Raw genomic sequence first — 26562 nt, 5'->3', positions numbered from 1 at the left:
CATGAGACATGATGCATGAGCAAGTGCGTTGTCATGATGAAGGTGCCAATCACCAGGTGCCCATAGCTGTGGCCTTCTGAATTATTCAAATAGTTTCTGTGGAGGAATGTTCAAACTTAATGCAAAACTGGTTTAGATGTGCTGCTCTACTCGCTCAGTCATTTTGAATGCAATGGCCACACAGTACACATGCTCACTCAATGGTGTCTACCATTGACTAGTACACTGACTAGGACAATGAAGTTGTCTTTGTTCACACAAGCGTGTTCCAGTCCACTCTCCTCCTTGGCTGCCAGTTTACATTGATGTCGCTCAAACCTTTCGTGTTATCCTAACAATGGCTAGACTTTTTCCAGACAGACCTCATATAATTTATTCTCTATTTTGAAACCCAATACAAAGCAGAGGCATATAATTCTAAGTAAATAGCAAAACACATAAGTATATTATAAATTATATATTAAACTGACACAGATAACCTAATATATTACCGTATAATGAAGCTGTTCTAAAGTGAGGGATACATTTATGTTTATGGGGTTTAAATTAATTAGATAAGTGATGTGAATAAAGGAATAATTAAGGTAGAAGATATAACTTGTTTTTATATGTTAAATAATGGTTAACTAACTGACTCCTCGAAATAATAACTGACTTAAGATTGAATTAGCTAAGAAGGAAAGCCGTTAATAATATAACTCAAGCGGGGTAGCTATTAGATTTTGCTCAAAAAATTTGAGATTTGAAAACTGATTCTAAGCCTAAATAGATGTGAACTCCAATGAAATCTTTGTGTTTACCAACAAAATGTATTTGTATAAGTATCAGTATTTACTCACTTGGAAAGCACTGCAAAAAGTGAACGAAGGTCCGCAAACCTAGATAACAGCTTAGAAATAGACTTTTTGTTTAATTGCCCTGATAGTCGTAGGAAGACAGGAGTTCGGCGTCTTCTGAGGGCTGTCCAGCCCCGGAGTGCGGTGTCAGGGCTCCGAGTGCAGGGCAGCAGCGTCCACGTCTAGGGCGTAGGAGGTAGAATGAGCACTTTCTACGTAGCCTGAGACCTGTCCTCTAGCTCACTTTTTTCCTATTAGTTTTGGAGGTTACTTAGCATTTTTTAACACAAAGGTGAATAAGATCTGATCCTTCCTGAATAACAGCTCCCGGTCTGGAAAGAGATTCTAACATGGTAACAAAAAGAGCATGATTCAGTATGGTAAATGCTATTATTGAGTATATAAACACCATGGACCATATGCTATTTTTGTTTAAGTGTCACAACAGTCCTATGAATTATATATTATTCCCCTCATGTTATAGGCAAGGAAACAAGCCTAGGGGGTTAAATACATTATCAGTGTTGTTGCTGGGACCTGGATTTACTGATATGGTTCCCAGAGGCAACTGCAAGCAAATCTCTCTACTGATTTTGAAGACACCGTTAAAGTATTGACACAAGAGCTGGATTTTGAATGATAAATAGGATTTTGTGAAGGAGACGTAGACAGAAGAGGATGTTATTTAAAGAGAATAGCATATACAACGACAAAGAGAATTTGTTAAATCCTGTTCAGACAGTGTCAAGGACCCTGAATGGCAAGAACTGAACCCTGAAAAGCAGGTTGTGGAAATTATGAAGGACTTAAAAGATATACTAAGACCTGAACTCTCTCTGCTTCATCTTGATCAGTCATGGAAGGTTTTCAAACAAGAGGATGAGACATTCAAATTTGTATTTCCAATTCCCAGTGACGGTGGTGAGGCTTGATGGGGGATCTGGGAGGCTGGAGGCTAGAGGTGCTGATGAGGGATGGAAAAATGGGAGGAGTCAAGGATTATGCCAAGGTTTCTATATTGGACTAAAAAGTGAATAATGACCATTAGCCAAATTAGGGCATGTAGGAGGAGAATGCACCAGAGGGAGAATAATAATGAAAATGCCTGTTACAATTGAAGACTTTCTGTCCTGATTTAGGTCCAAAAACATGAAGTTACTAATCCAAATAGCAACAACACTTGCATCCAAACTGAATTAAATATATGAGGTTAGTTTTGCCATAAACATAAAAAATATACTGTTGCTCATACATATCAGAGTACTGAGGATAGATTTTTTTTCCAGCTTTATTGAGATATAATTGACATGTAACAGTATAAGTTTGTGTACAACATAATGATGTGACATGTATATATTGTGAAATGATTACCACAAGTTTGGCTTACACACCCATCCTTCACATGTGTATCATTTTTTGCTAGACATTTTTTAAATATGTCTATAGGAAGTTTACATATGAAATTTATATATGTGGAAAAGAGAAACTATTTGAGGATGAAAACTGAGACTTAGAAATTTGAGCCTTAGGGAAGTATTGAGTATTGGGGGAAATTCCCTTGGAAATTCAGGGAATCTTCAGCAGGATTTCAGCCTCTCTCCAACCCACTCCTTACCAAACCCCTGTCCAAAAAAAAATACCTGACATATCTATCTGATAAAGTACTGTTCTAGTTTTTTCTTTTACTCAACAGTATGTTGTTCTTCCCAGGACACAAAGGGAACTCACAAATGACATACTCACAAAAAGATGTTAATTCCACCCAACATGATGTGCACATTGCTTGTTTTGCAACCTCTTACTTCACCGAGGCTGCTCCACCCTGCTGTTAACCCAAATAACACTTACAGCCCTCGTGGCTGTGTGTTCTCTCTACCACCCCCCCCCCCCCTCTCTCTCTCTCTCTCTTTCTTCCTCATCATGATTTTGACTTTGGAAAATACCACATACAAATAGACACATTGCTCTTTTCTCACACTTGTGTGCATGTGTACGTTGTATATATTTGTGTGACTTGTTCTGTCCATTCCAAAAAGAAGATTTTCTTGCTGGGCAGGATGGATAAGTATGTAAAATGATTATGTTTCAGATTAATACAAATGTATGAAGTTATATTAACAAGAGCCCTTAACTCTAATGAATGTCTTATTATTTTCACCAGGGATGCAACTCCTTTAAAGTGGGCTTCATTCAGTAGCAGATTTACTGAGGACTGGATTTACAGGACATTTTTGATGTTGACTGCTTTTAGTGTTTCCATATCAACAGACTCTGGAGAAAAGGACTGAAAGGGCAGGAGGAAAGGTTTTTACAGATGAATCTAGGAAGGCTCAGCAGAATTTATGAGAATGTACTGTTTTGAGTTATTTCCGTCTCAGATGCATGATTCATTCTGGCATGTCTTTAACCCGTTTTGTGTCAGAGTTGTGTACAGGCTGAGAAACTAAGGGCTTTGGGCTCAGTGGGTTTTTCTGACTCATGGACGCCATGTTTCCTTTCAAGACTATATTCATCATTTTAGTGCTTTTCCAACTGTACTAATAAGAGAAAACATCAATAGCAGGATTCTCCTTACTAGCATTGTCCCTGGTTCCTTTGAGTTTATTGTAATATTGGCTGGCAGTTTTGAGGTCAAAACATAAATCTGGTTTTTTTTCACTTTGAATGGATTACTTTTCTCTTATGAAAAATTTGAAATATGTTAACACTAATACTGTCAACTTTTCCTGTTAATTCTTCTGAAGGATTCCTCTATTTTGTCACATTATTGTGCTACATAATATTCTAATGAAAATAAATGGGCTGTTCTTGAATTTTATTGTTTATTCTGTTCATTTCCTCTTATTAAAACAATGAATGGAATAGAATATTCATTTTTTGAGCAGATAGCTTGTGAAACCCTGTGTACTTTGTTTATTGATATACTTTCTTTCCTCTACTTTGTAGGTAATTTGAAGAAGGGAGGGTATGACTCAGGTATTTTGTAAGCAACTGGGAGGAGGTAACACTCCCTGGGAATGGATCCCACTTTGACTCCCCTCCCTGCCTGCGGTTCTTTTTCCCTCTCCTGACTGCAATAAACCATAAGCCCAAAAACCCACATAAAATAGGATGAACATCTTCCGTGCTTCTTCACTGAAGCTTTGTGCAAGTCCTCCCTGACCTCTTAGACATGCTCACGTAGACTCACTCCTGCAGTGTCTGCCTTGCCTGTCACTTTCACACCTGGGTGCGCACCTGCCTACCTGTGTGATAGGACCCTAAGCATTCGCTGAATGGCTTCCGTTGATTCCTCCCTGTCCTGTGTGTAATCACACCTGATCATCTCAGGCATGTCTGCTGCTTAGGAATGTGCTTATCCCATAGTATTACAGACCTCTTGCATTTTAACTGAAGTCCCCTTCCTGGCTCTTTCCTGGCCAGCCTAGTTTTGTAGCTACCCATGCTCCTGCAAGATACCTCCTCCGCAGGAAGCCACATAAGGTGTTCTGGAAAATTTAAAAAAAAAAAAAAAAGAAAAGGAAAAGAAAAATCTTTTTGAGCTACACACCGAAATATTTATGGAAAAATAGTATTTGTTTCAACATAATTATTGGGGGAGGATATAAATATGATATTCAAATTTAAAAGATCAGTAGTGAGTTGATCATTGTTAAAGCTGGACATTGGGTACATGAAAATCATGATATTATTTTCTCTACTTTTGTATATCTTTAAGTTAACATATGAAATGATTAACACACAAATATGCCCACACACACATAAATATTGTTTGGTTTAAGTATTACATGCTGACCCTCTACTCTTACCAGACTGCTTAGCTTGAACTGTAATTAACATTAATCTTCTAACATTTTAAGCATTTAGGACCCTTAGAAATTGTCTCCAGGAAACTCCTCATTTTACAGATGAAGTACAGTAGTTAATCCCCTTTGTCAAAAAGCATACTGATTAGCAGCCGAAGGAAGCCAGTAATCCTGTCTCCTAGTTTCCTAATCCAGCCTTGCAGAAAATGTCGGGAAGCAAGCAGCTAGCTGCGCCTCACAGCTGTTTGGAAACATTGTATGGAAGTTCTTTTCCTCTCTTGGGCAACTGCTTCATATGTCCTAGGTGAAGGAAGGTTAGTCTGTAGGAGACAGCATGATTTATTTCTTTGTCATCACTTGATTTTGTCACTGCTTTAGTTGTAATTGTTTGTCATCCCACTACGTCCACATAAATGCACCAAAAGCTATTATTTCAGAGAATCGTTTGGTAGAGATGCTTACCCACTCCTGACATATGTCTGTGTAAATTTGTAAGTGGAGGTGAAGTTCTGCATCTCTCTCCTTCATAACCACGTGCAACATGAAGCTTTCTCCTCTTCTAAGCAGGGTGTCCTAGGGTGAGGTGAATACCTGAACAGTGTCCACTTTGTCCGCTTGGCCCCAAAGAGACTAGATTAGTCTGGAGCAACAAAGTCTGATTGTCGCTATGAGGTGCTTTCCCAGGCTTTGCTTCAATCTTGGACCAAGCAAACTGGAGAGGACCCCATCATGGAATTTCAGACTGAAGTGAACCTTCCTCTCCACAGGGCCTTCTCTTCTCGACTTGCCCGTGGATGGGGCACTTAGGGAAAGAATAAGAGGTGGGACAGTTCTCCAGAGATCAGGCTTTTCTTAGACTATTTATATCTGGGTTTCTTTCTTTTTCAGATGGGTGAGTCAAATGACGATATAGACCAAATGTTCAGCAATTTGCTGGGAGAGATGGATCTTTTGACCCAGGTAAATCATCCTTTTTAACTTTCAAATTATAAAAAAAAATGGGGCTACTCATATTGATTTTAATATGAAAAGAGAGCTATCTTTTGAAAAACTGGGCATTGACAATATTATGTAATACATAATTGATGTTATGTATTGCTGATGTCACTGTGACAGTGTGGGATAAAATAAAGCTTTTCTCCTGATTACGCCTGAGTTCAGGTCATTGACTACGTCGGTCACACACATGTTCTGTCACAACAGTTCTTGTGCTCATCACGGTCAGTCATTGAGCCAACAGAGGAATTTCCCCAAGGGAAGTCCTGCCACACCTACCACCACTGAACAATTTCTCTTGCTTTTACTTGTATAGAAAGGCTAGCGAAGAAAATTGCATGGTCTTCAATAAATATTCTTGGCCAATTTTTGAGGAAATGCTACAGTTTAAAGGACTAACAGGGAGTTACGGTAGCTTCTTTACACTGTAAGAACTCCGTCCCTTCAAAGTAGTGTGACAGCCACTTAGCCATAGGCTCCAGGTCTAAGAAAGATCAGATTAACTCAGAGATCAGTCCCTGTCAGGCTGAGAGGAGCCCAGAGGCTGCTGACCCGAGAACCCCTGGCCCAGGCAGCTAGCATGCCTTGTAGTGCTCTCATAGATGTTAGCTCACCACTTCCTGCTTCAGGTATTGAAATAAGAGTAACCCAATATTCCTAAATAAGGTAGGGATCTTAAACTTTTCTACAAAACTTTTCTACAAAAATTGAAGAATTGTGTGTTTTTAAAGAATACTGTAAAGTGCAGATGTCACAAATGCATCATATAGGAAATTATTTCTGTCATTAGTAAAAATTAACTATCTCACTCTTATTCTCAGCTGACCTGTTTTGTTTCAAGATGTACTTTCTAGAATCATTTTTAAGTTGTAATCTTGTGTAGGGGGAAGAAATCGCATAAAAACATTTCCAAATAAGAATGCTATTTCTAAATTTAGATAAAAACTGTGTAAACAATAAGTGACTTTTGACTTAATGATTAAATTCCTGCAAAAATAGTAGTATCATGATTAACTTTGCGGGGCGGGGATCTGTTTCCACAGAGTTTAGGAGTCGACACTCTTCCGCCTTCGGACCCTAAACCTCCCAGAGCTGAATTCAACTTCAGTGTGGGTTTTAAAGATTTAAATGGTAAGTGTAATAATTTCTTTCCGAAAGTAATTTGAAATCATAATAATGACTAAAATCAGTGTGAAACTACAATTTGAAAAAAAATTTAAGGAACCTAGACATTATGATAATTATAATTTTTATAGCCTTGGACTTCAGATTGCATTTTTTTGTGTCTGGATTGAATTGAGAGGGTGAGAAGATATTGTTGCTTGTAATGAAGGGGAACACTACCTTGCATTTGTGTAAAGTCTCAACCTTTTTTTAAGAAATAAAGGGAATTTCTTATTTCTAAGCTTTTAGAGTAATAGCATATGGTAGAATAAGTAAATATTAATAAGCAAATATTTCTTCAAGGATAATGTTGAACTGTTTATTTCATAATGATTGATAATACATGAATAGATGTTCCAAATACATTTTAATTTCCATATATAACTATCATATAATATGATATATTTGCTCTATTTGACATTTTTTATTCTCCCTGAGATAGTCATGCTATTTTATTAACAAAAATCTCTCTTCTTGCCCTGAACGGGTGGCTCAGTTGGTTGGAGCATTGTCCTGTACACCAAAAGCTTGCAGGTTCAATTCCAAGTCAGTGCACATACCTAGGTTGCGGGTTTGATCCCCGGTCAGGGTGCACATGGGAGACAACTGATTGATGTTTGCCTCTCACATCGATGTGTGTCTCTCTCTCTCCATTTCTCTCTCTCTCCCCCCTCTCTCCCTTCCTCTCCTCGAATGAGAATTTTTTTAAAAAACCTCTCTTCTTATTTAGTGCAAAGACAATCTTTAGCCCATGTGCTATTCAAATTACAATGATTCTTGAAGTAATCCTTTCCAAATGAATTCTCATTCATTGCAACACTTGAAAAAGATTTTCCAAAGACCAACAGAGTCTACCAAAAGAATGAAAACCAATATAATAGAGAAACCTAGTTATAGAAATCCAGAATTCCGAGTTTTATTTTGGACACTCACCAAGTTTGTTTCTGCTTTTTCAATAATTTTTCGATAAACATTTAGGTACCAGTGCCTATATCTTGATAAATTATAATACACCTCTTTCAATTTTCTTTTTTTCCCAGCCTCCTTTCTATTATTTGCCATATAAATTCATTATTGTTATCTGTCATTTCCATCATAACATTAAATGAAAGAAGGCAAACTATGAAGCACTTTTGCATGGGTAACACTCATGAAGTTTCAAAAAAGCAATACACTTTTGTAAAATTACCACATTAATAGATAGCATATACGTGCACATATGAACAATGAAGGTTTGCTTCTCCACACTCACATATGTATTCTTTTCTCTTTTTTTATAAGAATAATTAAGTTCTACTCTCCCCACAAATGTCAGCTCTACAACACAGTGTTATCAACTATAGTCACCATTAGATCCTCAGACCTTATTCATTTTATAACTGAAAATTTGTACCCTTTTACCAACCTCTCCCTATTTCCCCATCCCCACCCTCAGCCCTGGCAACCAGTACTCAAATATTACCTTTTGTAAGATTTTATTTATTTATTTTTAGACAGAAGGGAAAGGAAGGAGAAAGAGAGGGAGAGAAACATCAGTGTGTGGTTGCCACTCGCGTGCTCCCTACTGGGGACCTGACCCACAACTCAGACATGTGCCCTGACTAGGAATTGAACCAGTGACCCTTTCGTTCTCAGGCCAGCACTAATCCACTGAGCCACACCAGCCAGGGCTCCAATATTACCCTTTAAAGTGACCTTTTTTCAGTTTTCCCAGGCACAAATTTTTATTTTGATTATTAATGTGATTTTCCATACCAGAATCCTTAAATGCTCTAGAAGACCAAGATTTAGATGCACTCATGGCGGATCTGGTAGCAGATATCAGTGAAGCTGAGCAGAGGACAATCCAGGCACAGAAAGAGTCTTCTCAGAAACAACAGCATTCAGCACCTCCGGACGTATCAAGTTCCAGTGGCGCAGCCTCTGTCAGTTATGGAGCAAATGCCGCTGCAGCTAGTATGAGCCTGTATGAAGATGATTTACCACCTCCACCAGAGGATCCCATGTTAGACCTTCCTCCACCACCACCACCCCCTGAACTCCTCTCTCCGGTATGTGCATGGGGCCAGAGGTGGCAGGACCCTTGACCTCTGCTACCCCTTATCTTCAACTTTCTTCAGAGTGAGAATTACTTCCTAAGTTTGTACTCTGAAAGCTCTGCAATGCTAAGAAACAAGGATACAGAGTATGTTCATTGTAAAGGCAGAGTGCTCCAAAAATAAGACTCACAGATATGTGTAAAGAACACATTAAGGCCATAATCAGGAATGATTATAGTTTGGCTAAAATCTATATTCATATGCAGCACTTCCTGATAATAGTCAACTTTGGAGGGTAATGTTTTATTAACGTGGCATGAACTGTGGAACTGATTTATACATTTCTGAGTCCCTGGGGCTAGCAGAGCACATGAAGAATAGAAAACATTTCTTACATGTTTCTGAATTGAGCTGAATGGAATTGTGCTGAATTGGGCAGTCCTGTTCAGTAGGGCAAAGATATATCTGAGGATCACATGTCCTGTCGTAGGCAGGGAAGGGTGCTGCGGGCCAGGCAGGCGATGAGTGCTTGATGTTAATACATTCGCAAATACTGGGAAAACAACCAAAGTTGATGTGGTTGTTGTTTGGGACATTAGCTCATAGCGTATCTCTCATAAAAGTAAAAAAACAAAAACTTTTAAGATTTTTTCTTAGGGTGAGCCACTTTAGAAATATTTTAGAGTAAGAATCTTGCTCCATTTCCTGTGGCTTCCACATTTTTTGAACTGAGTACTGATGATCAGTGTCTATAAATACAACCCTAGGAACTCTGGAAGTTTCTACAATGCCTTTTGAATGAACAAATACTAAATATGTATCGAATATTAAATCATATTCATTGCTCTATTGCATATCTATTATAGAAAATTATTGAAAAATTAGTGATCCACACAGGGCAGAGGCTCTTTTTTTCAGTTTTATTGAGCTATGAGTGACATAATATTTTGTGAGGTTAAGGTGTACAACATGATGATTTGATACACATGTACATTGTGAAATGCTTCCACACTAAGGTTAATTAACACCTCCGTCACTTCACATAGTCACCTTTTCCCTGTATATGTGGTTAGAACATTTTGATCTACACTTTTAGCAACTTTCAAATATATAATACAGTATATTTCACTATAGTCACTATGCTGGAATTAGATCCCCCAAACTTACTTACCTTATAAGTAGAAGTTTATACCCTTTAACCAACATCTCCCTCTTTCCCTCATCCCCACTCCCTGGCAACCACTGTGCTACTCTCTCTGTCTACAAATTCAACTATTTTAGATTCCACATATAAGTGAGATCATACAGTATTTATCTTTCTCCGTCTAATTTATCTCACTTCACATAATGCCCTCAAAATCCATCCATATTGTCATAAATGGAAAGATTTTCTTCTTACTTATGGCTGAATAATATTCTATTGGGTATACATATACACTTATTTTTATAAATATATACATGTTTTCTTTTTTTAAGACTTCATTTATTTATTTTCAGACAGAGAGGAAGGGAGGGAGAAAGAGAGAGAGAGAAACATCAATGCGTGGTTGCCTCTCATGCGCCCTGCACCAGGGACCTGGCCTGCAACCCAAGCATGTGCCCTGACTGGGAATCGAACCAGCAACCCCTTGGTTCACAGGCTGGCACTCAGCCTACTGAGCCACACCAGCCAGGGCAATATATACATGTTTCTTTAGTCATTCATCCATCAGTGAACACTGAGATTGTTTCCAAGTTGTGGCTCTTGTGACTGACGCCTCAGTGAACATGGAAGTGCAGATCTCCTCAAAGAGTGATGTCATATCCTTTGGCTGTACACCCAGAAGTGAAATTGCTGGATCACATGGCAGTTCTATTTTTAATTTTTTAAGGAACCTCCACACTGTTTTTTATAGCGGCTGCAGCAGTTCACCATCCCATCAACAGTGTGCAAAGGTCCCCTTTTCCTCCACATCCTCGCCAGCACTCATTATTTCCAGCCTTTTTGGTAACAGCAATCCCCGCAAGCAGAGGCCCTTACTATAGGGTTCAAGAGACAGCAAGGCGGCTGGGACTCCCTGAAAGTACATGCGAAGTTAAATGCCCGTGTGAAGTTTTCTGGGCTTTACCTCTTGCAACATACATGTACTCCTAAAAGGGGTTTGTGGCTCAAAAAAAAAAAAAAAAGTTTAAGAACCACTGGTATGAGAAGTACATATCTGCTTTCAAGTATAATTAGAATGTAACCAGAATAGCTCATTTCCTCATCATTATAAATATATGTAAGGGAGCCTTAATAATCCTATTCTCAGACTATTGGAAAAATCAAAGCATTTGGGGCTCTCAAAATATTTAATTCTCTTTTCTGCCTGCTCATGTGCTGTTGTCAGTGTTTTTTGGTGAATTATAAGTTTAAGTTTGAGCCTAAGTTTTAACTTTGGGGGAAATAAGGACTCCTTTAGAAATCTAATGAAAACTAGGAATCCCAGAAAAGTGCATTTTGATCTAAAACCACGTATATAATTTCAACTTGCAAAACCGAAACTCTATATCAACTAAATGACAATTCTCTATCCCCCCTTCCCTGAAGCCCCTGGCAACTACCATTCCACTTTCTATCTCTGTGAACTTAACTACCGTAAGTACCTCAGAGGAAGACAGTGCTGGAGGTGGATGGCGGTGACGGTCGCATAACACTGCGAATGTATTCAACGCACTGCAATTGCACACTTTAAATGGTTTTTTAAAAACACACATAATTTCTGGAAGTTCCCAAACCCCTTGGGATCGTCCTATAGATCCTTCAAGGTGGAGCCCAGTTGAGAATCAAGCAGAGATTTTTGTGGATCAAGAATGTGACGTTCTATTATTGTCATTATTTCATCCTTTAAGTTGCTATTCCTACATATAAAGGGTGACTGCCTCCCTTATTTCTGGGCTGGAGATTTCTGTTATGGTCACTGAATTCTGAAAATCGACTGTGTGAAATCTGGTCCCTACAATGCAGCCCTTTGCTAACATTAAGTCACTAAGGCACTGGCAACGGCACAGGTATTTGCTGGCTGGTATTCTTAATGGACTGTGTTGAATGTCTTGCCATTTTACAGGAAGAAGAAGAAGCCCAGGCAAAGGCTGATAAAATTAAGCTGGCATTGGAAAAACTGAAAGAGGCCAAGGTCAAGAAGGTAAATATGAATCACTTTTGCATGGGAAGTTCAAGTAAGGCATTTTATTATATTTAATCATTAAAAAATAAAATTTCAATTGGTCCTTTCCAAATACTTGTAACGTTTTCAATTTAAGAACAAAGATAAATTATGTAGGTAGTCTTTCTATACCATCAGTTAATTCATTTGTAATTGATAAATGGGAGACTTATGTCAGTATAAATGTGGAAGTTTTCAAGTCCCTGTACCCAGGGCTCCCTTACACCCAGGGAACCCTCTCTGATTCAGCTCAGCTGTTAGCTAACAGCAGGTGCCGCCACCTTCTGGGCGCAGCTTCTGTTGGCCTTGCTTCCATCTCAGCGTTGCCGATTGCTTTTGTGCCTTTTTCGTATTCCCGGAGGCAGCCCCCAAGCTCACTGCCTGCCCTGGGTGTCCAAGTTACCTCCTAATAGAGCAAACGTTGATTAGCTAGTACTCTGGTTTCAGAGTTGCAGAGATTTGAGAGACCTTCCCCAACCTATTTTCCTAATAAACCTGTAATTTTATTGTGCAGTTTTTTGTAGAGCATAGGTTTTCCAGGAGTACATACGCTGTATTATAACAGAAACACCTGTTTTTAACTTTAGTAGAAGTATATACCTAATTAAAGTTAATAAAGTTCATTGATAAATTAAAAGAAAGGTGAAACAGTTTTTGTCTTATTTCAACTTCTGAAGCGTATAGCATCTCTGAGACTCATTAAGAGCTTTTCACGTATAGTTGTGTGAATTATTCTTTTTATATAGGGCATTAGAATTCATGTTCATGGTCCTTTGAATAAAGGTGTTCAATACATGTTGACTGATTTCAGTAAATATTCCATGACTATCCCTGGATCCAGCCTTTCAAGGCTCATCTAGGAGTCTTGCCATATCAGCCTGGTTCCATTTATTCCAAACATACATGAACTTATTTACCATTATTCTTCCCTGGTTTTTATGTGATTAAATTCTGCAATCATGCCTTGCCTGCTGTGGCTCAGTGGATTGAGCACCAGCCTGTGAACTGAAAGTTAACCAGTTAAATTCCTACCCAGAGCACATGCCTGGGTTGTGGGCCAGGTCCCCAATTTGGGGTGTGCAAGAGGCAACCAGCTGATGTTTCTCTTCCTCTCTTTCTCCCTCCTTTCCCCTCTCTCTAAAAATAAAATCTTTTAAAAACAATTCTGTGATCAATACTTGAAATTCTGCATCTTCAGCTGCCTGGCTCTTCCTCCACTTATACTTGCTCTGTAACACCCTGGTCCAATCCAGCTCTCTTCCTCCTTAGCCTGGGCCCTCAGTGCTGCCTGAGCTTTGCCAGTCCAGTCGCTCGCCCACTAACCTAGGAAACTATTTCCACCTTGTCCTCCCTTAGAGCCTCCACTCCTCTCTCTTCATCCACATTCTCTCTCACTTAACAGTGTTACTGCCCATTGCATTCACCCACCTGCCTGCCTGCACCTGTGACGTAGAGTCCATAGTCCTTCTGTTCCTTTGGGTCAGCTGTCATATTTCTAAGACTAGCCTTTCCCCGTGTGCCCCAGTTCCTGTACTCTCTTCTCGTCCCTCTGCTCAAAAGCCTCCAGTGGCACTCATCTCACATAGTAAAGCCCAAACTCACAACGACCTTAAGCCCCCTCAGCCCTGGCTGCCCTCTGTCTCCCCCCCACTCTCCCTTACTCGCCCCCTTCTGGCTGTCTGGTCTCATAGCTGCTCCTTAAATATTCAGGGCACACCCTGGCCTAGCTGCCTGGAAAGCTGTCGCCCAGATTCCCGTGGCTCCTCTCTGTCCCGGCTCTAGGTCTGCCCAGTGAGGCCTTTCCTATGTGACATCGGACACACCCCAAAACTTCCTGCCCTTCCCAACTTCCTTTTTCCCATCAGGTCTTGTCACCTTCCAACACACTGTCTACCCCTCATTATCATATTTACTGTCTACCTACATCTCCTCCTCACCCCCATGGAAGCTCCTCCAGAGATTTGGTGTTTTCCTCAATGATGATGCATCCCCACCTCCGGGAACAGGTGCTAGGGAGACAGAGAGGTGAGCAAGTGAGGCGAGGCCCCTGCTTGTGGAGAGGTGAATTCTAGCAGAGGCAGTAAGTGCTGAAAAGAAAGTAAAGCAGGGAAGAGCGATAGGCCCATGCGAACCTCTGGTTGTTTATAAAATGAGAGCCACGTTGAATATACTTTCAGAGGGGAAATGAGAAGAGAAGTTGATTCTTCGATGAAGAGATAGAACACCTAACGTATTCAGTCTGTTTGCTTCAGCTGGAGGTTAAAAAAGGGAGGAGGGAGCAGCTGTTTCCTGCTGCATATCAGAAAGGATAGAACATGGCCAGAATCTAGGGTGAACTGTAACAGTAAACACAAAATACAACCTGCCCTGATTGAACAGAGACGTAAAACAGGAAAGTCACTCTGAACAATGAAGAAGGAAAATTTAAAAGCCAGGTTATATATTTGTACTGATTTCAGAAGCTCTAAATGTCTGTCTTAATTCAAAAGTCTACGTATGGCCAGAACATTAAGAAAACAACTGACATACTTGTACAATAAAGTGACTAGTATGTACTCACACATAATCTACACTGTGCCTTTACAGAAAACAAGTTATCTGAAGTACCTTGCCCCACAGTGTTCTGTAGGTGTTGACATCTTTCTGGTTCATGAATTGTATACACATCTTGTAGGACAAAGCTTTGAGAACTGGCAGCCTAGTCAGACTCACACATTAATTTTGTTTATTTGTTTGTTTTAAAGCTCTGTAACCCAGGAGAACAATTCCATTTGTAAATTGTATTATAGAAGAAAAAATATTGTAAATGATTCAGAGCTATGATATACTTGTATTTAATAGCTTGCAAAAGAACAAGAAGACATTATAAAAACTATAAAATCTTTAATGCAGTGATTTTCAACCTCATGACACACATAAACTAATAACTGAAATTCTGCAGCACGCCAAAAAATGTATTTTTTGCCTGTCTGATAGAAAAAGTAGGTATAATTTTCATTCATTCACACAGGACAGCAATTGTTGTGTTGACTGTTATTATCTTTTTATTTGACAGTCTAAGGGGAAAGAGGTCAGTGCCCCTGACTCAACAGTCAGATATTCCATGTTTTAATCATTCTTGTGGAACACCGGTTGAAAATCACTGCCGTAATGGATTAGAAGAAGGAAGCTTTTTCACTCTTGAATCATTTTACCATATGTCACATAGTGTAGAAATGACAAGTACTTAGCTTGTTAAATCACACAACTGCGAGTTAAGAATTAGCAGTGTAATGTGTTGATATAGATACTCATCAACTTGCAAATGTGATGGAAGCTGCGAAAATAATAAATACGGTTCCTTCTTGCTAAAAGTCGCCAGCCTTCTCTTGGTTTTCTTAGTTCTAAGTTTTATAATTCTAGACATTCATAACTACATGTGGATTAAATTCAGTTTGCAATTCTGCAAAAAACCCCACTTTTCATCATTGTTAAATTATGTGAGGTTTTTCTCTACATAAAAACAAAAGAAACAACTGACATGTTTTATTTGCTTAAGAATTCCTAAGTAAGAATGAAATGTGGTCAAACATCATTAATTTGGCCATCAGGGAGAGTAACTCTTCTAGAACCTAACATTGGCAGTGTTTCCTAGGGCAAGTAGCTACTTTATAGACGTTATTTTCAACTGGTGTTCCGCGTGAATTTTTAAAACACACAGTACCTGACTATTTAGTCAGGGGCACTGACTTCTTTTCCTTTAGATTGTCAAATAAAAAGATGACAACAGCCAACACAACAGCAGCCATCTGGTGTGAATGAATCAAAATTATACCTATTTTTTTTTGTCAGACACAAAATTTTAGTAATTAATTTATGTGTACTATGATAAAAAAAATACAAGATTAAAAAAAGGTTGAAAAGCATTGCTTTAGAACAATAATTCTCAGCAGAGAACAGCAGATATGCCTTCCACAGAAAATAATCATGGTAAAGACCACTATTTGAGGAATATTTGTTTTTCCATACAACTCTCAGTCTTCAATTCTCAGGTTAGGTGAATGCATCTTAGACACTGAACCTTTCATTTTAAATATATCAAAAGACAAACAAGGAGCCTGGCTGGTATGGCTCAGTGGATTGAGTGCCAGCCTGTGAAGCAAGGGGTCACTGGTTCAATTCCCAGTCAGGGCACATGCCTGGGTTGTGGGCACTCCCGGTAGGGAGTGCACGAGAGGCAAGCACACACTGATGATTCTCTCCCTCGCTTTCTCCTTCCCTTCCCCTGTCTCTAAAATAAATAAATAAATGTTTTTTAAAAAAACAGGGAATAAAAAAGCAACTATCCTACAGTTTTTCCAGGGGGAGGAGAGGGCGGGAGTATCCTCAGGAAAGCCTGAATTTGAATGGCTCTAGGAGCGGGAACTGCACTTCTAGTGGCCTGATTTCTACATTTTTGACTCTAGGGAGACAAGGCACTACTTGAAACTTTAACTTGTGGTTGTTCACTGAGGCTTACCCAGATGTTTATCACTACTCACACCTTTGGTTGCTATCGGCAACTCTGCATAACAGTCCACAGGAACTGTGCCTTCTTTCTGTTAACAACATAACAGCTCTTGAAGATCAGATTAGGTGGAAGTGGAACCCGAGGGGCAGTTTCCCGACTACTCAGAATCTAACCCAAATTTTAGGGGAGGAAGAAATATTATCAATTGTTTGGCCTTTCTCTCCAGTCCATCCGATTACTTTTTAAACAATGATAAATCTCACTTATAAATTACCATGACCAACCCCAGGCAAACAGAATAGGCAGAACTTGTTCTTAGCCATTTTACACTTCTCTCTTCAAATTAGAATAGAAATTTAAGCAGAACATCAGATGGTTCTGGTTAATGGTATTGTTTCCAGGATTTCTCTACTGGTTGAACGTGGAGTAGTTGCAGGCACCACAGGCTAGAGGTTGGGCAGTGACTGTCTGGAAGGACATCTGTCCTTCCCCCATTGCACTCTAAGATAGACCCTAATCTAGTTGATTGACTCTAACTAGACTAATTTCCACTTAATTAGGTAGAATCAGTTTGGTAGGCACATTCCCACCGTTCCTTTTAAAGACTGGATATATACCACCATTATTACCCATAGCACTCATAAATAACAAACTACTGTAATTAAAAATATGCTACAATACACACATGTCAAAGAAAACCCAAACCCTAGCTGCATTACTTCATGATTTAATTTTGTTGTATTGCCTCAGAATAATGGTCTCTCTTGGGGATCAGAAATTAAACAACTTTTATGATATGTCTTGGAAAAGCCAGAGAAATTCTGTGTCTTTATTGGAGATGAATAAATGCTGCTCTCACCAAAACCTCTAGGTTTGGAAAAACTACCAATTTGACTGTGAACTCAGTGCCAAAAGTCAGTTAGATCACTAATTTGCCTGCATTCTTCCATAACGGCTTTTTTCTCAGTCTACCTTGTTTCACTTAATCCACCTCTAAGCTCAGCCGTGCTCTGCTGTGATACAACCTGGCTCCCAGCAGAGCTCCTCAGTGATGCCATGTCGCTTGGTACTCCCTAACTTCGAAGAATCGTAGGCTAACCAACTTAGTCTTGCCTGTGTCTTAGAACTCTTGGGTTGCATGAAAAAGACCACAACTCCAGCTAAGCAAAAGAGAATTTATTACAAAGATACAGGTGTGGCTTTCAGTCAAAAAATGCTTCTGGGCTCCAGGATGAACCTGAATAAGTAGCAGACAGACGCCAGGAAAACAGGATGTTGGCAGTTCTTTGGTTCTGTTAGTCTTCTGCATCCCTCACCAGAATGCAAAGTCTCTGAAGCCTAGGCAAGGGCTTTGTTTATTGAATGTTTGTCTGTTTTTGTAACTTGGTTTCTCTACCTCTATACTCCTAGCACCTTAAACAAGGGCTCAGAATGTGAGTTCACATTGAGTTTGTTGATGGGACCCAGTCTTACTTAAATTAGCAGTAGCAATAGCAACTTTGAAACCTTAAATCTTGGTGGCCTTCTTCAGTCACTGAAATTTAGTGGCTGCTCTGTGGCTTTATCCTCAGCTGGTTGTCAAGGTGCACATGAATGATAACAGCACGAAGTCACTGATGGTGGATGAACGACAGTTGGCCCGAGACGTCCTTGACAACCTTTTTGAGAAAACTCATTGTGACTGCAACGTAGACTGGTGTCTTTATGAAATATACCCAGAACTACAAATTGGTATGTACTATCCTGAGCTATTGGTTATACTCCAAAAACATGTGGGTTTGCTTTATTATGGGTTTTGGTCTATTATTCACAAAAGTTTGGTTCAAGGCCGTCAAGACTTCCCATACATCACTTCCCTTCTGTCAGACGGAGTTCTGCCTTTTCATCTCTTTGTGGGGAAGAGACTTGGATCATAGCAGGTGGCTAGACCTTAGGGAATGTAAGCATTATTATTGTCACTTCTCTAGGGGTTCTTAAGGGAAGAAAGTGACAGGATGATACTTCTTCCTGCATGCTTAGTAAGCTGAGCAGATGGTAGGAGGGCCTGGGTATCTGTCAGCTAGTGTCTCTTGAGAGTTTGCTTCTTAAAACTATATGTAACTGTACCCCACATCAGTATCCATTTCCTCTTTCTTTCTCCCACCAGCCTAATGTCTGACACTTTGTCTAGTTTAAGAGGCTCTGCCCCAAAGAGCGGAGTGCTATTGATAGAAATTGATCTGGTAAAAAAAAAAAAAAAAAAAAAAAAAATTTGAAGAAATACTATTACTTCTCATTCTAAATACCACTCACAGAACAATTGTCTCCCAGGAGAGTTTGGTGGAATATAGAATTGCCTGTTTTAGAAGTTTTGGTGAAATTTTTCCTGGAGGAAGTGGCCTATACTGAAAGAACCTCTTGAAGTTTTCTTCAACTCTGAGTCAAACAGAAAAATGAAAGCCTTCCTTTATGTTTAGGTTTGGTTCCGATATTTACATATTGTTATTAGAGTTGTTTTAGAGTGCTTATCATGCATCTCTCAATTTCATTCATATTTGTTGAAACCAATTATTGCCTCACTGTCCTCCTTACAGATAGGATGTTTACCTCTACCTGGAACTATTTACAGTCAAAAAGCCAATATGAAAAAAAATGCAGCAGCTGACTGTTACCACTACAGTGTAGGTTCATCTGCCATGTTTTTTATAGAAAATAAGTTGAAGATCTGACACAGAACAGTAATAAACAGGAATGCTACCATGTGACATTGTGTAAGAATTAGGAGTTTCTGAAAACCTATGTGAAGTATAAGGCATTGCACTTAACTCAGAGTAGCTTGTTTTTCTTGTTTCATCAGAAAGGTTTTTTGAAGACCATGAAAATGTTGTTGAAGTCTTATCAGACTGGACAAGAGACACAGAAAACAAAGTGGTATTTTTGAAGAAAGAGGAAAAATATGCTGTATTTAAAAACCCCCAGGTAAGACAACTTGGATACTGTTAAGCCATATAAAGAATGGAGGATTTTGTTAATGTCACCTGTGGAGTAACCACATCATTCATTAGCTCACAAAATATCACAAAAGCATTCCTGTCAAAGAAACACAGTCTCAACTCTTAGTCCATATGTAAGCTAAGAGCTCCTTGAAAGATGAGGTAAAAAAGAATTCATTTTGTTTCTTTTGATTCACCACCCAAAACATATCAATATCTTGACTATCCCTTCTTTTGTGTCCTTATTTCTCTTTGGCTCCCTTAATCCCATATACCTTGATGAACTCTGGATCCTTAATGCTTCGTATTTTGAAGATACTCTTTTCTTTGTTGTTCATTTTTGTGCTTATTGATGCTAGGGTCACTAAAAAGAGCTCCTGGAAAAAGTACACTTTCCTGTGCTTTGTTTTACAGTCTATATAATTAAAAAAGCATTGTTCTCCATATTTGAAAATCTTCCTTCAAGTCATGTGTCCAAGGATGTCATGGAGGTACAGGCCTTCCCACTGTGGACTCCAGCTAATGGTGATTACATGAGAGTCCAGTCTTTTTAAGAAAGTCAAAACATGTTAGACATAGATGAGAGCCTTGGGGACACCCAAACACCTTTATATATTATAGGCTAAAAAAAATAAGTCTCATTTTCTAGGGTCAGAATTAAGGGATACTTTAGAGCAGCTTCCTCATGAGAAAACGCAGTTTCCCTTATACTGTGCTTTCCTCTGGAGTCTTCTGGATTGTATGGTGGCAGACTGACAACAAAGCAGTAAACACTGTTGTTTGTGATATCAAACAATAAAAGTACCAAGTTTTCATATCACAACTACCTTCAGTCCCATGCTTTAATGCCTAAATTAGGGAGCTCTCTAAACTAGAAGCTTCTTTCTTTCTCGCATACCAATCCAGGTTGGAAGATCTGGTAGGGTGGTTCTGCCATCCTCAATGAGTGACTTTTATCTGTGGGTCCAAGGCGGCTTTTCCATCTGGCCACCTTCCCGTCCAAGGGAGGGGAGGAAAGGGCAGGGGAGTATACAAGCAGACTTCTTACTGGAAAGACCTGGAAATGGCCCTTTTACTTTGTTTATATCCCATTGACCAGAATTTAGTTGCATGGTGATCTGGAGGTACAAGAAAAGCAGAGAAACCTGGCCTCTATCTGAACAACCACACGCACCGCTAAAATGGGAGCTGCTTTCAGAGCCACGGTTTGCACAACTCCTCCACACTGAGCGTGCAAGAGGAGCGCCCAGGAGTTGCGTGATGTGGCTATACTATCGTTAAATAAGAGGAAGAGGAGAGTGGGTATTGCTGGACACCTGCACTGCGCCACACTGTCTAATGCGTTAGTGCACAAAATGGAACTATGTTCTGTGAGTTTTACCAACTGAGCGCAGCCACTCAGTTACCACCCGCCTCGGTGCAGAGCATTAACTGCTCTCCTGCAGCCTCCGCCCGCCCCTTCCCAGCCGTTACCCCCTTACCCCTGTGGCAAAGCTAATCACCGTTCTGATCTCTATGCTTTTTCCTTTTTGAACTTTATATAAAATGGAATCATATCATAGCCTCTTTTGCATTCAGCCTTTTTTATCCAACTTTCATTCATGTTGTTCCATATAGCAGTAATTTGTTCTGTTTCCCTGCAGTTTAGTATTCCATTGTGTGACTGTACCAGAATATGTTTACTCATTGTATTTTCGATGGACCTTTGATTTGTTTCCAATTTGGGGCTTTCACAAGTAATGCTGTTCGGAACATTCTCGCACATATCTTTGCTGAACACATACATGTAGACCTTTCTCTTGGATGTAGACCTACAAGTGTGATTGCTGAATCATAGGTCAGGCACATATTTAGCTTTAGGAAGTGGTGCCAAGCTGTTTTTCAAAGTGACTCTATGATGTGCCCCCCACCCCCACTACCACGGTATGAGAATCCCTGGTGCTTCAGATGCTAGTCGGCCCCGGGTGTTGTCAGGTTGGGTTGGGTTGGGTTGCGTTGGGTTTTTATTTTTGGCTGCTCTTTGTGGGTATGCAGCGGTATCTCCAGAGGTTTTAAGATGAATTTTCCTATCGCCAGTCACAGGAGTACCTTTCCAAATGTTTATTACCTACTTGTACCCATTCTGGGGAAGGGTCTATTCAAGTCTTCTGCCAGGATCCTCAGCCTCTCACCTCAGGCTGAGCACTGACAAATGCCCTAAGGAGAAACAGGGCTCCAGAAAGGTCTAGGCACCCCTTCCCAGTTTCTTTCTCCCTTGCACCTTGGACCTGAGTCCTGGCTGCCTCTGCAGCTCTCCAAAGCTTTCACACAGATTTTCTTCACCCAGCTTTTCTAGCTGTTCATGAGGAGTTTGGGTTTACCTTGAAGCTGCCGCATTATAGGGCCGAGCAGAAATCATTCAAAGGAACCCTTCAGGATAATTGTGTTCTTTAAAACGAAGTAAGTAGATTCTCCTCGCTGACAATCAAATTTAAAGACCAAAGTTGAAGTGGATGCATTTTTGAAGTGACTGATTTTATGTATTTCTGTTTCCTCCATGTTTGGTTACATGATCTGCCCCCTGCTCAGTACTCTGCGTGGACAGCGCTTCAGCACGCTGACCCCAAGGTGGGAAAGGCAGGCTGCGACCTTTTCCAGGTTGTGTTTGCGTGAGAAACTTCCTCCACAAAGTCTCTCCTATCTATCTTACCACGTTCTTCTGAAGATAACGATTTCCTACGATTTTCTTCTGAATCCTAAAGTTCATTAATTATATAGATATGTTGTCTGTAAAGGCATTCAGATGCTGTGTCCCATGAGGTACTGCAGGATTTTGTCACAAACCTGTTGGTTTCTCCTCTTTACTCATCCTAGATCAGGGCAAGATTGTTCTACAGTCAGTATCTGTCAGCAGGCAGAGTCTGAGGTTGGCCCTTAGCTCTACTCTGTATGCCTCTGTGCAGTGGATATTTTTTTTATGTAGTATTAAGGTTTTGCTCTTGCAGGAAAATGATTTATGGAAGTAGCAATGATGAATGAACTGTATCTGCAGAAGATTACGGTATTGTGGAAGATTCTGAAGCCACCAATAGTAGTCGAAAGTACTGCTCATTGGATTTCCTGCCATCTGCCAAACTATTATTCTGCTCTCTGTATAAAAGTGCATGCAAAGGTGTGGCCCAGGCCACCGTTCCCAGAGAACCGTGTTGTCTACCAGTCACATTGCTTTACAAGGCAAATGACATCCATCCTCTGTGCCCTTTAGGGAACAAGGGTGTGTACTCTCATAGGTCTGCACACATAGGTCCCTAGAGTGCTCGAGAGTTCCGATTCTGACTTTGTCCTTGACGTCTGCACTCACAAAGACAAGGTCAGTGTTCTTGGCCTACCCCTATGCTGTTTGCTCTATAAACGATAGATTCACATTCACAGCTTGACTGAGAAAGTACTGGATCTTTAATACTGAGAGAAGTCTTTTACAAATTACTTATCTTGGGCAAAGATCTGATGAGAAGACAGTAAAATGAATGCAGAGAGGCTTTGAGCTCAATGCTCAGAAACGAGTCGGTTCCTATTTGTGGATGTCAGTGATGAGCTGAGGCAGGCACCAACACAACGCACCCCTTTCCGTGATGACTGGAAAAGGAATGTTGCTCCCCTGGGTCTCAGGTGTCACCTGCTGCCTGTGGGGCCTTGGCATGCTTTCTGACAACATCTAAATTCAGCTTCTCCATTTGAACAGTGGCTTTACTACTATACTTCCCACCTTTCAGGCTCAAATCCAGCATGAAAACTGCTTGCTACATTGTGAAGTTATGAGCAGGAGTAAAGTAGTTTGATCCCATCTGAAATTCAGTCATCTGTAATAAATTTAAGTAAAGAAACCAGTTCTGCAAATTCATGGACCCAGAGATGCTACTCACTCACACATGGAGACTTCCCACATGGAGAAGCGGTGGCTGCCTCTGCGAATGGACCTCAGACTTCTGTGCTTGATACTCCCCAAGGAAGTTTGAAAAACCATGGGCTACCTCACACATACACAATTCTTCAACACAATTCTTAAATGGAACAAAATATAATTTCTTTATATAACCTATTAGTAGATACCTAAATACAATATGGTTTTTAAAATGAAACCGTGTATATAGAGTTGCATTCATAAAGATAAGTATGCTAATCAAAAGCTATACGCATTAAGAGTGTATCCAAATGCAAACAAAGGTATTCCTCCGAACTCCACTTTTCATCAAGCATCAAAAACCACCAACCTCAACCTGGCCAGTGTGGCCCAGTTGGTTCGAGCATCATCCCATAACCAAAGGGTTGCAGATTCAATTTCCAGTCAGGGCACGTGCCTGGGTTGCGGGTTTGGTCTCCCGTCAGGCTGGTAGGATCCCTGATCAGGGCGTACGATCCCCAGTCCAGGCACATACGGGGGCGGGGGGGTGAGGGGAGGCGGTCAGTGCTTCTCTCTCACATCAATGTTTCTCCCTCTCTCTGCGTCTCTCTCTAAAAAGCAATGAAAAAAATGTCCTCCAGTGAGGATTTAAGAAAAACGCCTATCTTTTAGTTCTCTTCTTGTACTTTATTCTGTACCCACATTCTCTGCATCTGACAGACCCCTGGATTTTATTTCATTTTCTGTGTGACATTCTCCACAGATAAATATCATTGGCTGCTGCTTTGGGGGTTGGACATTCCTCTGGGTGCCTATTGCTAGCCCAGCGCACCAAGAAGCTCTTCGCTCTGTACTTCCAAACAACACAAGTTTAAATAAATTCAGATAGAGCCATGTGCAGCATATTATAAATTCTGACATTTTAAAAAGCTATCCAATGAAAACTAGCTGCAGTTCCATGGCAATTTGATTTCCACCAGCATCCATTTAAAAAGCACATAAATAAGGTTTTTTAAAAAATAAGTTTTATATTTTAGAGCAGCTTTAGGTGCACAGTGAGGAGGGGAGTGGCTGGCTGAGGGTCAGAACAGGGACCCTCTAAAACGTGCGATCAAAACAGGGGCCCCTCCCACGCAAGTGGCACTGCCCCTTTTGGGTAAAGTGTGTTTGTGCAGTAAAATCTTACTATCCTAATAAAAAGCAACTTTATTCCAGAAGCAGCTTCATTTCTCAGTCTGCCTGTCGTTAGGGAAGTTGTTCTTCTTGGTTGATAGTAGTTGCAGGTGGTCTGTTCCTCCTAAGTGAGGGCCAGGTGTTCAAATGGAAGTCAGCTCTAACCTAAGGGGTTGTGTTTTCCTCGTTATGCTGCATTTAGTCCTGCTATGCTAAGACCAGTAAGGTTGCCTGAAACCAGAAGAGCTCTAGGGACTGAGGACCATGCGTGCCGCTCTAAGGACTGAGGACCGTGTGTGGAGCAGGAAAAGGATTCAGTATTCACATTAGCCATTCTTCTTGCTGAAAGCTAGAAGAATCTGTTTTTCTCAGAAGGTATTGGTCAAATCGATTAATATAAGGTTGCTGGCTTACTGTATCGCTTTTTATTTCTTTTAATACCACCTTTTATTTTTCTAACTTCAAGAGTAGCAGCAACTTACTGTTTCTAAAAAGTTGGAAAATGAGAGAGGAAATTGAAATCATCCATAATCCCACACTCTGACAAATAAGCACTATTGATATTTTTGGCAAATTCCATTCCTCCTTTTGGTCTGTTTCTTAACTGAGATTCGGTGGTGGTTGTGGATTACTGTCGGCTGCTTGAGTGAGGAGCTGAGAGAGAAACACAGCTTCATTCTTCCCCGCACGGGTAGAAGGGCAGTGACCTTTGTGTGAGGGCGTTACCTTGTAGCGTCTTTCCTCCATTCCTTTCCAACCTCTCTCTCCCACCAGGGTTCATCTTGACCACCCAGGACCGGGCCCGGCTGAAGGAAAAGTCATATAGTGATCACATCTGTGGTCCCCAGAATGGGCTGCTGTTTTAAAGGAAAATCTGCCCTTGGCTTCGGTGCATAGATGCTTTCACCAGCTAGAGTGGGTGTGTGAATTCGTCGGCATTTGTTGCATAAAACAACCTCAGGATCCCAGTGGCTTATAGCAACAGACACTCCCTCGCTCCTGTGTCTGTAGGTCAGCCGTCCTTGGCTCCAGATGATGAGTCACATTAAGGTAGCCCCATATGTCCCTTCTTGTCCTCAGCCCAGCAGCTACTTGTGACACAGTCTTCTCATGGCAAATGACAAGAGGTCAGGAGAATGAGTGGGAACACGCCACTGCCTCTCACATTCTGATGCACTGTACGCACTGTCCCTTCCACCCACGTGCTGTTGGCCTAAGCGAGCCACGGGGCCAAACCCAGCATGAGCAGGACAAAGAAATAAGCACTTCCCATCCTAGGGGGAGGACCGCGCAGTCACCTGAACGTAGGCAGCAGGTGCCCCCTATCACAGGGAGGAAGAGAAGAGTTGGGAGTGCTGGTCTGTCTTCATCGGGCATGCCATGTTAACCCTCAGCTCTAGCCAGACTGGTTGTTCGCTGGTGGTCCAAAGATACCCAATATTTAACTACTTCTGGGCCTTTGGACATGGTTTTCTTCCTGCCTCAAATGCTCTCCTTATTCCTTTTTTCCCATCTGAATGTCGAACGTCTTTCAAGATCTAGTTGCAATTTTGACCTCCTCTGTGAAGTCTTTCTTGGCCGTCTTGGCCCACAGTGATTTCTTCCTCTCTGAAAACCTACAGAGCTTGGCTCATTTTTTGAGTTTATGCAGTGTTCTTCTATAGCTCCCCCATCGATAAATATGTACAGGGGTGGGCAAAAGTAGGTTAATCATAATAAATAATACAATAATTAATAAATAAATAATAACACAAGACTGAACTGTTGTGCATACTCACAACTCTAAACCAACTTTTTCCTCACCTGGTATATAGCCATCTGCCCATCTATCTACCACCTATTAAAATCTTTATCTTCTCAAGATGATAGAAAGTTCCTAAAAACAGATATTTTACATGTAAAGGATGCTCACAGATATTTATTCTTGGACGGGTAACTGCTTGATTTACTCTCTATTCCAAGGTGATATTTAAATAAGTAATGTATTTGCTGTTTTTTTCCTACCCAGCTGTCCCAAATCTT

At 40.5% G+C, this 26562-nt stretch overlaps 1 protein-coding gene across 1 annotated transcript in view; it reads left to right on the top strand.

Annotated features, from left to right (window-relative positions):
• Positions 1-26562, top strand: part of APBB1IP (amyloid beta precursor protein binding family B member 1 interacting protein) — an 86302-nt gene that overhangs the window by 29798 nt on the left and 29942 nt on the right. The window contains exons 2-7 of the mRNA XM_054592507.1: positions 5531-5602; positions 6682-6769; positions 8561-8853; positions 11928-12005; positions 18087-18246; positions 19352-19473. Coding sequence (XP_054448482.1) covers positions 5531-5602; positions 6682-6769; positions 8561-8853; positions 11928-12005; positions 18087-18246; positions 19352-19473 — 813 coding nt within the window. The remainder of the gene's footprint in view (positions 1-5530; positions 5603-6681; positions 6770-8560; positions 8854-11927; positions 12006-18086; positions 18247-19351; positions 19474-26562) is intronic.

Source organism: Pteronotus mesoamericanus, unplaced genomic scaffold (assembly GCF_021234165.1).
Source record: "Pteronotus mesoamericanus isolate MK-2021 breed Mesoamerican mustached bat unplaced genomic scaffold, CSHL_Meso_final contig_130, whole genome shotgun sequence".
NCBI classification, from domain to species: domain Eukaryota; kingdom Metazoa; phylum Chordata; class Mammalia; order Chiroptera; family Mormoopidae; genus Pteronotus; species Pteronotus mesoamericanus.
This window is presented reverse-complemented; position numbering and strand designations above follow the sequence as displayed.